Here is a 12,562-nt window from a genome sequence, read left to right on the forward strand (position 1 = left end):
CTACAACAATTGTGTTACCTCTGAATGAGGTAAATTCAAACTTGCCAAGCATCAGGACTCCAGCGTACGTCCGGTATTCCCGTTGTTCCATTCAAAAGATTAAATTCTTGTTAGGTTTGGATTAAATGATGGTATTCAAGTGTCAAAAAAATGAGGTGCATTCCTTGAAACTTCAATACCTTCATCTAAATTACACGCCTAACATGAATTTATTCTTTTAAAAGGAACAACGGGAATGCCGGACGTATGCTGGAGTCCTGCCGTTTGGCAAGTTTGAATTACCCTATCCAGAGGAACACAATTGTTGTAGCTGGAAGGTGCATTCATTCGATACCTAATGACGATCTTCTGGCGGAATCAAACTTTTGATGATATCTTCAGTTGATCTCAGCTACGTCACCCGCATATCGATCCACTGGAAGATGTTGTGCTCCCAAAACATGCTCTTCACGTTTTCGTCATTCGTTAATTCAACCCAAGTGAATGATACTCTCCCCTCGTCGAGCGTTGGACGTTTATACCGAACGTGTTCTACCCTCCTTGTGTCTCTGGGGTTGACTCCTTGGTTCATCCTTGAGACCTCTTAACGTTACACCAAGGCACCGAACCTTCAACCTCTTAGGTTCTCCGCCGTTGAATTGTGCATGAACGTTGATCCACCCGGCCATTGTTTCAAATCTACACAATTAGAAATTAAAAATAATCAATGAAAAACTCATTCAAACACTTGTAGTGAAAATTTGGCATAAACCCTAAAAATCCTAAACAAACCCTAAAAAATTTATAAAATTCGAAAAAAATATAAATTCAAGCAATATAACTTCATTATAACATGTATTCATAATATATGTTAATAGTATTTCAGATCTACATCATAAATATATTAAAAACAAAAATTCAAACCCTAAAAAATTTATAAAATTCGAAAAATAAATAAATTCAAGCAATATAGCTTCATTATAACAGATATTCATAATATATGTTAATAACATTTCAGATATACAACATAACTATATTAAAAACAAAAATTCAAAATTTAATTATTAACCAACAACTAAAATTATAAACATATAAACACATATACTAACTAAAATGTATGACAATAGCATAAGTGATAACTTGCTTGTGATTTAGTGGAAGAAATTTTGGATGATTTGATAGAGTTTTTTTAGATAGAGAGAGTGAAAATTTGAGAGAAAGATGATGATGGTGATGATGGAGTGAGTGCCTCGATTATGGCTACTGACTTGAATATATCACGAACACAACGGCAGTTAACTGCCGCTGGAAGCCAGCAGTTGTTAACTGTCGGCGTATAGCCTAACAGTTGTTAACTGCCGTTGAGGATAAAAACGTCATTTACTTGTGTCAACATGAAGTATTCTAAATCAGAAAAACAATTTTCCTAGAACAATATCCCTCTAAGCTATTGCTCTTATAGTAAAAGTGATGATTCAAGCTATAATGAAATTCTATGCGGCGATGGAGATTATACTAGTAGGGACTATGTTGGAAGAGCGTGATGCTCGCCTAGTATTTGTAGTTTATACGAAGACTGCAAGTTCTAGGAGTAACGAGGATTGGTGGTTTGCAAAGAACCTTTCTCATATAAATATTTGCATAAACCAAGCGATTTCAATGTTTTGTCTTGTAATGTGCTCGTAAAGAGCTGGTTAATTTGAGAAGAATTGTGCACGCAAATAGTGAAGGATAACGATGCCCATTTGTTTGTGGTTACTACCTGGATCCTCTAGGTTTGATTTTGATGATGTTTGGTGATGCCTAGTTTGGATAGTTAATCCATATTGTTTTTGTTGTGTTGTCTTAGCCTAGCTTGTAAAGCACACTAATGATATCTAAAACTCTCAAATCCACTGTGTCACGCTGTTTTGAAAATATTTATTAGATAGCTACAAATAAAGTTTGGTTTAATTTTACAAAATATTATTACGCAGAACTTTATTTTTTGAGGTATTGATTCGAATCAAGGAATACCTTGCATATTTTGATTCGAATCATTATGACCTATGGGTTTCCCTTTTCAAGTATTTGATTCGAAACTCTGCTTAAAAAGAAAAATGATTCGAATCAAAATCTTGCTGATTCATATCAACCTTTAACTGAAAACCTATGAATCGAATCAATGTTCATGGCTATAAAATCAATCTTCATCATATCTCATACTTTAAGACTTTGTTTGAGAGTTTGGAGGGGAGGGGAGGGTTTTGGAAAAAAGGAAGGAGCAAGTGGAAGAAATAGAAAACATTGGGAGGAGAGGGCTTTGGAGGTTAATTTTTTTTACTCATAATAAAAAATCTCCCTCATTTGGGGGAACTCAAAAATTGTATTGGGGGAGAGTTTTGGGGGTTATGGAGGGTTTATATGAATTTTTCAAATTCAATATATGTTGTTATAATATTCTTAAAATTAAAAGTATATTAATCATAAATACTTACTAGTTTATTATTCTCTAAAAAACTGTTCTTTCAAAAAATGTGAATTTTTTATCCATTTTTTTATATATTTTCAACCCCCCAAAGCCCTCCCCTCCAAACTCCTAAACAAAGCCTAAAATTACACTATTTTATTCTAATCACAAATGACTTGATTTGAATCAAACCCAACTTTTTACTTTATTTTTTGGACAAACTTGTTCCTACCTTGCTCATATATATATATATATATATATATATATATATATATATATATATATATTTTCCTTCACTCATTACACTTGTTATTGAATTAATTTACCAAAACACTCTAAAATCCTCTCTCTCTCTCTCTCTCTCTCTCTCTCTCTCTCTCTCTCTCTCTCTCTCTCCCCCTTCCCCTCCCTCCCTCCCTTTTACAAACTTCTTCATATTAAACACTTCTTTTAAGAACACTTGTAGGATTTGAGATCTAGATTGTTAGGGTTCTACAAGATAATTGTATGTTTAGTTCTAATCAAGGATCTAAAGAAAAAGGAGATATTTTCACTTCCAAAGGTAATTGTGTGGGTTATTTATCAAACAATCATGATTGAGTGGGATCGAAGCAGAGTTATAGAAAAGAAGATTACAGGGTAAGAGGAACGAAGGATTGCATGCTACCTTGGTATTCCTCCAATTCCAAGGATCTTGAAGATTGAAGGCATTGGAGTGGTTACATAGTGTAGAATATTTAGAATCCTACTTGGTGATTCTTAAATTGAAGGAATCTTGTAATTAATTTTTGTAAACATCTTCAACATTCTAGTGGAAGTCCATAGAAGAAGATATATTTTCTTCTACGGAGAGAGGATGATAGTGGGATGCCTTCGTCAACGGATGGTTTGAACCGCAAATATATGTTGGCGGTGTCATGCAAAACAAGCCTAAGATCGATTGGACAACTGATGATAAGAAGAAAGTCTAATACGATTTGAAAGCGATGAACATACTCATCTCTCTCCTAGACGTGAATGAGTATTACTCAATTTTACATTGTAAAATGATTAAAGCAATGTGGGACGCTGTGAAAACTCAGAAAGAGACATGATAATGAGTATGCTCTGATCCACGTTAAGCACTTACGTTTTAAATAATGCATCAAAGATATTCAGTGTTTCACTTACGTTTTAGATAATGTTTAAATAGTTTAATTATATAAACCAATAAAATTAAGTTTCTTTCTACATGAAATTTTAGAAAATTGACTATATATCATAATATTGTATTTCAATTGACTAGATATTATAGACTTAATTAATGATTTGGTCCCTTAAGTTATTTGTTGATTACGTTTGGTCTCATAAGTTATAAACGTTACATTTTAGTCCCTTAACTTATATTCCGTTAGCTAAATAAATCCTTGCCGTCAACTTTTGTCAAAAAAACGTTAAAATTAATCGTCAAATGCAGAAATTCATCACATTCATCATCTTCATCAACACCCTTCATGAGATTCATCAACAAACCTAGAAAAATTAAAAACACTCAAGAAACCCAATAATCTAATTTAAAAATCAATATTCAATTTTTCCCAAATTCAAACCCCTAACCTCAAATTTTCCATATTTCTTCTAAACCATCTTCTTCCCCAAATAAATTCACGAAACAAACCAAACAAACCCTAGAAAAAGAAACTCAAAATCATCATCTTCAGCTATGTCTCGTTTAACACTGCTAAAAGCAACGATTTATCCCTCAAATCCATATTGGTGCTACACAACCTCTTATTCCTCACAGAATCATTCCAACGTGATCAACACAACCCAAAAGTAACTACCCACAACAATAACACAAGCCAAAAAATTTAGAACTTTATAACTTTTGATCAATTTCAACAAATCTAATCAAAACCCAATATCTCAAAACTTGTAACAAACCCATAATTCAATTACTAAACCCCAAAATTAAATATACAAAAAAGAAAAGACTTCAAATCAATGGTTGCAGCAAGAGCACGACACAATTTTGAATTTCGATGAGAGGGATTTGAAATGATTTTGGGAGAGGAATTTGTTGGGGGATGATTCAAAGCGAGAGAGAACAAAACAATGATAATAACAAATTACTTGATTCTATGAAGGGGTTGATTTTTTCTTTTTTTGATAACAATAATAAGGATTGGAACGATAGAGCAGGAAAGATGAAAATAAGAAATTGTTGGAAAGAAGAGATTAATAAGTTCATGCGTATTGAAATTAGTTTAAATATGAAAAAAATAATTTGGGGATTTTTGGGTCATTGAGAGAAGAAGGAGACGACGACGATAATGAGTTTTCTGGGTTGTTGATGAAGGTTATGAAGATTGTTGATGAAGATGATGAGTTTTCTGGGGTTGATGATGAATGTGATGAATTTCTGGATTTGCTGATGAATTTTAACGTTTTTTTGACAAAAGTTGACGGCAAGGATTTATTTGGCTAATAGAATATAAGTTAAGGGACCAAAACGTAACGTTAATAACTTATGGGACCAGAACATAACCAACAAATAACTTAAGGGACCAAATCATTAATTAAGCCTAGGCTAATCATTTTAAATACAAAAAATCCTTATAAATTTATAATCTAATTCAAAATACAAAATCGAATATAATAATCAGTTGTAAAAACATAGTATTCATATATACTTAATTAGGAAGGCCTAATAGGATACTTTTTTCTTTGTTATTGGTAAGCTGACAGTTTTACTTAAATAAGCTTGTGAAAATTCAGTCTTATCTATTAAAAAAAAGGCTTTAATATGTATTTCGTCCTTACAAGTAGGGGTCGTTTAAAAATTGGTCCCTGTAATCGCTAATCCTTGCAAATTAGTCTTGCATTGTTTAATCATTTAAAATTTCGTCCCTCAACCAAGTTAACCACTTCCACATCAGTGATTAACAAAATATGATTTGAAAGGACAAAAATACCCCTGAGACTATCAGACAAATTGAAATTACGAAATTGCCCCTTAAATCATCTTCCTCATCTCCTCCAACCTTCCTCCTTCAAAGCTTTATTCTTCTTCTCCAACATTCGGCACCGGCGAGAAACCTTCTTCTTCCAATACAGAAACAGAACCACCTCTTCTTCTTCTTCTTCTTCCATTGAACAAACCTTCTTATTCCAATACAGAAATAGAACCACCTCTTCCTCTTCTTCCATTGAACAAACCTTCTTCTTCCAATACAGAAATAGAACCACCACTTATCAAGCACATAACTTTCGAATGATTCCACCTGCGAGCATGAAAACAGAACCACCTGCAAGCACGAAAAGTGGCGATGAATGAGCACAACGTTTTCTCGGAGGCGGCGACAAGTTGTTCTCTCCAATTATCTTCTTCCTTACAACACCCTCTGCACGGTTTACATCACCCGAACGGCAGCGACGAGTTGTTCTCTCACTACGCATTTCTTCGCAACACTCTCATCAACCCCACCTCCCACAATCCATTCTTTCTTCCTCTGACGGCGTTGTTTCAACCATATCAAAAGCACTAAAAACCGGTTTCAACATTGAAACCCATCAATTTTTTCGAAAGTTTCGTAATTGAATGTATGGAAATATGAAACTGGGAAAGATCAGAATGGTCAAATTGGTGGTTTACAACAAAGAGGAACAAATGTACCACACCCTTATGTAACCATACATGTTTGTTTGAAAAGATGATTAAGTTCTGTTGAGGTGGTGATGTTGTATCTGTTGAGGTAGTGTTGAAGGAAGTTGTTATTGTTGGTGGTAGTGTTGGGTTTGTTGGAGAGAATGAAGAATGTGGTGGTTGTTGTTGGTGGTGGTAGGGAGAAAAGTGAAGAGGGCCTAAGAAGGAAGAAGATGGTGGGTTAAAGGGGAAGAAAGGAAGAGAATGAAAGAAGAAGAAGGCAATGGCATTTTGGTCATTTCAATGTGAACTGGTTTCATTAAGGACATTTTCGTCCATTCGTGCCAAAAAATCTGTGTCATCTGCCACCTTTCCCAATTAACATGTGACACGTCAGCTAATTGGAGCCACCTCAATGAGATTATGGGATGGGGGACGAAATTTTAAATGATTAAACAATGCAAAGCTAATTTGCAAGGATTAGCGATAACAGGGACCGATTTTTAAACGACCCCTAATTGCAAGGATGAAATACATATTTAAAAAAATAAAAATAAATAGTTTGACAAAGACTAGACTACAAACATAAAGGAATAAATTTTGCAACGATTTTAATCACATGTAAATAACTTTCTTAAAATAGTTAAATATAAATAATAGGTTTAATAGCAATTTTAACCCCCTAACTTTCTCAAAGTTGTGATTTTAGCCCCCTAAGAAAAAAAATACAAAATCGCCCCTTAAGTTTTGCATTTGTGGCGGTTTTCATCCCCAAGGCCATTTTGACTCAGTCTACGCTGACGTGACACCCTAAGTGAGGGGGCCAAAACTTCTACAATTGCAAAACTTAGGGGACGGTTTTGTAGTTTTTTTTAGGAGGCCAAAACTGCTATTAAGCCTAAATAATATTTAGGTCATTTCCTCAGTACGCGTCGAGAGAATAAAAATCTTATATGATTTAGTAAGATTGATTTTATTTTTTACTAAAGGAATGTATTAACAAAAAGATTAATTCTTTCTCAAAAATAAAAAAAAGAATAATTCATTGATGAAATAAACAAAAACCTAATCTTGAGTAACAAGGAATATAAAAATCTAGCCGTTAGAAAGAAAGTTCAGACTTGTTTCCGATTGGGCCGAGTAGTGAGAGAAAAAGATCCACAAAAATAAAGAAAGAAAACCCTAAATATGATTACAAATAGAAATATTGGGTTTAACACAGTTCTTACTTACTTACTATTGCGAGCGAAACTTTCTTTCTTGTTTCTCTGTTTGCGTGCGAAACAAACCCTAATCAACACACACAAACAAACCCTATTTTCATGGCTCGAATCAACAAGAACATCATTGTTGATTCTGATTCATGTCTTTCCATTGGAACTTGTCTTTGTCTAACACTTGGTGGTTCTTGTTCCTTTGCAACAACACAACAACAACTCCCTCATAAGAAAACGAAAAATTGATCTTGTTCTTGCCAACAACACCATGGCTTTCGACGACGACGACGGTAACACCAACGTTTGTCTTCATCTTTTACTAGGTTCCCCCTCCTGTACCCCATCTTGCTGCTGTGATGAGAGTGAGAAACAAATTGCAAAGAACCACAAACGTAAGTACCAAGAAACCAAAAAACAGAAGACATGCAAGGTTGATGATCAATGGGAGATCAAGAAGGTGCTTGAGACGAGTGATATCTGTAAGCATAAGACAAGGCTTTTGTTGAATAAGGATTTGGCTGAGAAATTTGTTGTTCCGGTTTTGTTGGATGGTGCTGCAGCTGATTTCGGAAAAGGAGGAGTCCAAGTTCAAGTCTGGGACATTGACACCAAATCTCCTCATTCTGTAGTTTTCAAGTATTGGCCTTCGGCAAAAAGTTACGTCTTCACCAAGACTTGGACCAAAGAGTTTGTTAACAGAAGGGAACTCAAGAAAGACGATCAAATCGCTCTTCGATGGGATCGAAACAACCAACGATTTGATTTCTCCGTTCTTAAAAAGCCTTAGTTTATAACCAATTATTTTTTGTGTGTGTATTTTGTTTTAATTTTTCTTGCTTAATCCTACTGTTTTTCCATTCATTGAAGGATGTAATTGTTATTGGGGAGATTGATAATGCTTCTTTTATTTCAATTGTCAATTGTCTATCGGATGTGTTTGTTTGATTTGCAGAGAGATTGGATTTAGAGTGTTGCACTTTCTTAATTTTTGTTTTTTGGAATGCAAATTATGTTAGTGAAGTTACTTTATTTTCCCTTCTATTTTTTTTTTCTCTCTTTTATATATGTGGCCATGCTCATGCCATATAAAATATGTCTATTAGATGATAGTCTTGAGTTAATACTGGTTGAAAGGCTTTTTTTTTCTTCTGATATTTGAAGGCAGAGAGTTTAAGTACTATTAGAAAATAATATTGTATTGCATCTAATAGTGCATTGCTTATATTTCTCACCATTAGCTAGGATTTGTCAAAAATTACCAAATTTGAGAACTTTATATTTCTTATTAGTTTCTTCCGATTAACTTTTAAAGCTTAAAATCATTATATTTTCTCTAGTTTTGCACTATGATAGGATACTAGATATGGGCCTTAACCGGTAGAGAGAGTAAGAAGATATTCCCTAAATAAATCTTAGTAAATATATGATATTAGAAACATGATTGTTGCTTTTTTGACTTCCAATATTTCCTAGAAACACATCAAAATGATTAAAAAACTCAGCGATAGTTAACTGCAACCGATTTTTTAATTATAAGATAGCGGTAGTAAGTATTTTCCATGTGTTGTTAGAAAGTTTTTGATGTTTGAAAAGCAATTTTGTAGAAATATATACTCGAGATATTATCTAAATAAATCTTAGTAAAAGATATTATATTAGAAATATATACTAGAGATATTATCTAGATAAATCTTAGTAAAAAGTATTATGTTAGAAGTATATAATAGAGTTATTATCTAAATACATCTTAGTAAAGATATTATTTTATAATATCTCCTTGGTAGTACTCTATTTGATATTATCCGGTAAGAATGAGCTAAATGATATCTTGTTAACGAATGTAATCACGACACTTTTAAAAAACTGAATTTTTTGAAAAAGTTATTTTAATTAATGAATAGTATAATATTATCGTTAATGCCATGTCAGCTAGTGTCATGTTGGTGGATCACTCTAAGACTAAACTTTATCTGTTCCCACATAAAATATTAATTATTTTGATTTATTAACTTATTTTATTTAAAATTAAATCGTTTATTAATCATGTAGAAACTCTTAAATCATTTTTAAATTACAATTCCACTTTGCTTAATCAAAAGAGGAAGAACTTAATCAAATTAGCAAATTATTCACAGAATCAAAATTGAAACTATGTGGAGCTACAAATTAGCAAATTATTCACAGAATCAAGATTGAAATTAATTTGCCATGTGGTTTCTTGGTAACTGTTGTTGCCTTTCTTCCTGCAAATCAGTAAGGGAAGCTAATTGAGACAATTATAAGAGAGGAACCCTTTTTCAGAATGTGAATTTTGAAGAAAATGAATTTTGGAGAGAAAAGGATTTGATTAAGCTGATGAATTTTGGAGAGAAACTGTTTTAGGGTCGAGAATGTGAATTTTGGAGAAGATGAATTTTGATTAAGCAAGACGATATGATTGGTGTTGGAGCAGATGGGTTTTGGAGAGAAAGGAATGAACAAAATCGATCTAGAAAAAAAGATGATAGGTATAATGAAAGTTGGAAAGTTTTACTCAATTTTGATGCATAAGATTTATGATTTACAAAATAAAACAATAATAAATTTGTTTAATTTTGATTTAATCAAAGACTCAATTACAATAAGTAAAGTTATAATGACACACCTACACCTTATGAACAAATATACAATGCACCATATGATCTGACGTGGTATGAATTAAATACATAAATATTCAATGATTGACCATAAAGTTAAGAGAAGTCATTCTCATAACTAAATCAATATTCAGCAAATTAGTCCTATATTTGCTATGTGATGCCTAACTAAATCCAAGGTCAGGCCCAACCTTGATGAAGTTGTTACAAACTCTATTTGATGATGTCCAGGAATTAATATTAGAATAAGAATCATGCTCTTTATTTAAATGGTTGCGCTTATTTTCAAAGTAAATGTTCAAAACGCTCTTACGCATGTTAACTCACGTAGCGTGAGTTAACTCATGTCAGTTATAAGAGTAGCGTGACTTAAGTCATGCAACGTGAGTTAAGTCACGCAATATGAGTTAACTGACGCTACGTGCTGTTATTATTCCAGGCAGAGCCTCATTCTGCCTCATTTTCAAACAACATACACTTAAAATCTCAATTCTTTCTCAAATTATCCAACTTCAAAATTCCTTCAACTTCAAATCAAACAACACTCCAACAACAAGAAAAAATAAGCTTTCACTTAAAATATGTTGGTATGATAGATTTTTTCACTTAATCTAGAATTTTTTAGGTTTAGTGTTTTGTTAAAATTTTAATTTTTTTTGCAAGAAATGATAGAATGTTACATGCAAATGACTTATAGTGCTTAGTTGTTACGATGTTTAGATGTTTGCATGATTATGTTACATTTTTTACACTTAGATTAGGTTTTTTTAGATTTAGGGTTTGTTTAAATTTTATTTTTTTGCAAGATATGATACAATGTTACATCCAGATGAGTAATATTGCTTAATTATTTAGATGTTTGCATGTTTATGTTGTAGTTATCATTTTTAGGGTTTATGTATAATTTGCACTCACTCTTGATGAAATGTTTGAATGAGTTTTTCCTTGATTGTGTTTAATTTCTAATTGTGTAGATTTAAAGCAATGGTCGGGTGAATCGACGTTCATGCAGAATTCAATGGCGGAGAACCTCAGAGGTTGAAGGTTCGGTGCCTTCATATAACGTTAAGAGGTCTCAAGGATCAACTGAATGAATTCAACCAAGGAGTCAATGCCAGAGACATAAGGAGGGTGGAACACGTTTGGTATAAACGTCCAATGCTCGACAAGGGTAGGGTATCATTCACTTGGGTGGAGTTAAAGTACGACGAAAACGTGACGAGCATGTTTTGGGAGCACAACATGTTCCAGTGGATCGATATGCGGGTGACGTTGCTGAGATCAACTGAAGATATTATCAAGAGTCTGATTCCGCCAGAAGATCGTGATTAGGTAAGGAATGCACCTTCCAACTACAACAGTTGTCTTCCTTTAAATGGGGGTAATTCAAACTTGTCAAACGACAAGTCTTCATCATTCGCTCATGATTCATGTTTTTTCTTTGAAAAGATTAAATTTTTGTTAGGCTGGTTTAGATGAAGGTATTGAAGTGTCAAGGAATGAACCATCATCTAAAGCAAGACTAACAAAAATTTATTCTTTTCAAAGGAAAAACATAAATGTCGGGCGAAATGCTTGAGTCATGTTGTTTGGCGAGTTTGAATTTATCCCATTCAGGGGCAAGACAATTGTTGTAGTTGGAAGGTGCGTTATCGAATGTAATGTAATGTAATGTAATTGTTGACATACATGTCGTTTATGTAATGTACATAATCTTAATTAGACTTTTTATTCGAATTCACGCTGTCGCAATTTTTATTCGAATTCACGCTGAATTTATTCTAGAAATGCATTTTTATTTATTGTCTGTAGCAAAACTCTTTATTGTTGTAAGTGGTTTGTACTGAACTTATATGTCTTGTTGGCCTTTGACTCCACGACCGGAGCATTGACCTCGGGATTAAGCCTTTCTTCAGGCCAACAAGAGAACAAAATATTTACCTGAATGATTGTAATTTTTATTAATAGGGGGAAACTTTGGTTGATTCAAGAACAATCTAAGAAGGGATGGAACCTGATTGGCCAAGTAATTGGCAGCCGTTTTTATTGTTAGATAATGGTTCGGATTCAAAGAGATTTCTCACAGTGAATGAAGATTACTATGTAGCATGATCCTCCATAGCATATGAGTGCACATCATTTTCCATTCTTTCACATTCGATTTCTGTTCGGATTTACACCAGAACAGAAACCATACTTGCGATAACACATATATCTACAGTACAGTATCGCCATTCTTTTCCATAAATAACAAGTTGATTCCCATTGTGTTCTGTTCTTCTCATTTCAAAGTTTCTTCTTGCACTTGAAAGTGAATATATTTTAAACTAACATTTAAAAATAATTGCAAACTTTACCATCAATATTGCTTCTTGTTGTCTGCAGCATTCACAATACTAACGTTTACATTGACAAACTAATAGAAACAGACTACACAACTAAAAGTAACTAATCACATTCATTCTTTGTGATTAAACTCAATTACACCACATCCCACTTAAAGTTCGTGTTGCAAGACCATGCAGATAATAGATCTGGACTGTCATCGTATTTGTTCCTCATACAATATTGTACCAGATAGAAAGAAACGCACTGTGAGGTTGTTACTTCCACAAACCTACTGGTAACAGACAGAGATCACACGAAGAAGGTAACT

General features: G+C 33.3%; 1 protein-coding gene across 1 annotated transcript; it reads left to right on the plus strand.

The window, feature by feature from the left end:
• The first annotated feature begins 7,538 nt into the window (after positions 1-7,538).
• Positions 7,539-8,057, plus strand: LOC25483088 (putative B3 domain-containing protein At1g78640). Its single transcript, XM_013611737.2, has one exon. It carries the CDS (start codon positions 7,539-7,541, stop codon positions 8,055-8,057), a length of 519 nt encoding a protein of 172 aa, XP_013467191.1.
• The last annotated feature ends 4,505 nt before the right edge of the window (positions 8,058-12,562 follow it).

The sequence above is a fragment of the Medicago truncatula genome, chromosome 1 (assembly GCF_003473485.1).
Source record: "Medicago truncatula cultivar Jemalong A17 chromosome 1, MtrunA17r5.0-ANR, whole genome shotgun sequence".
Lineage (NCBI taxonomy): Eukaryota > Viridiplantae > Streptophyta > Magnoliopsida > Fabales > Fabaceae > Medicago > Medicago truncatula.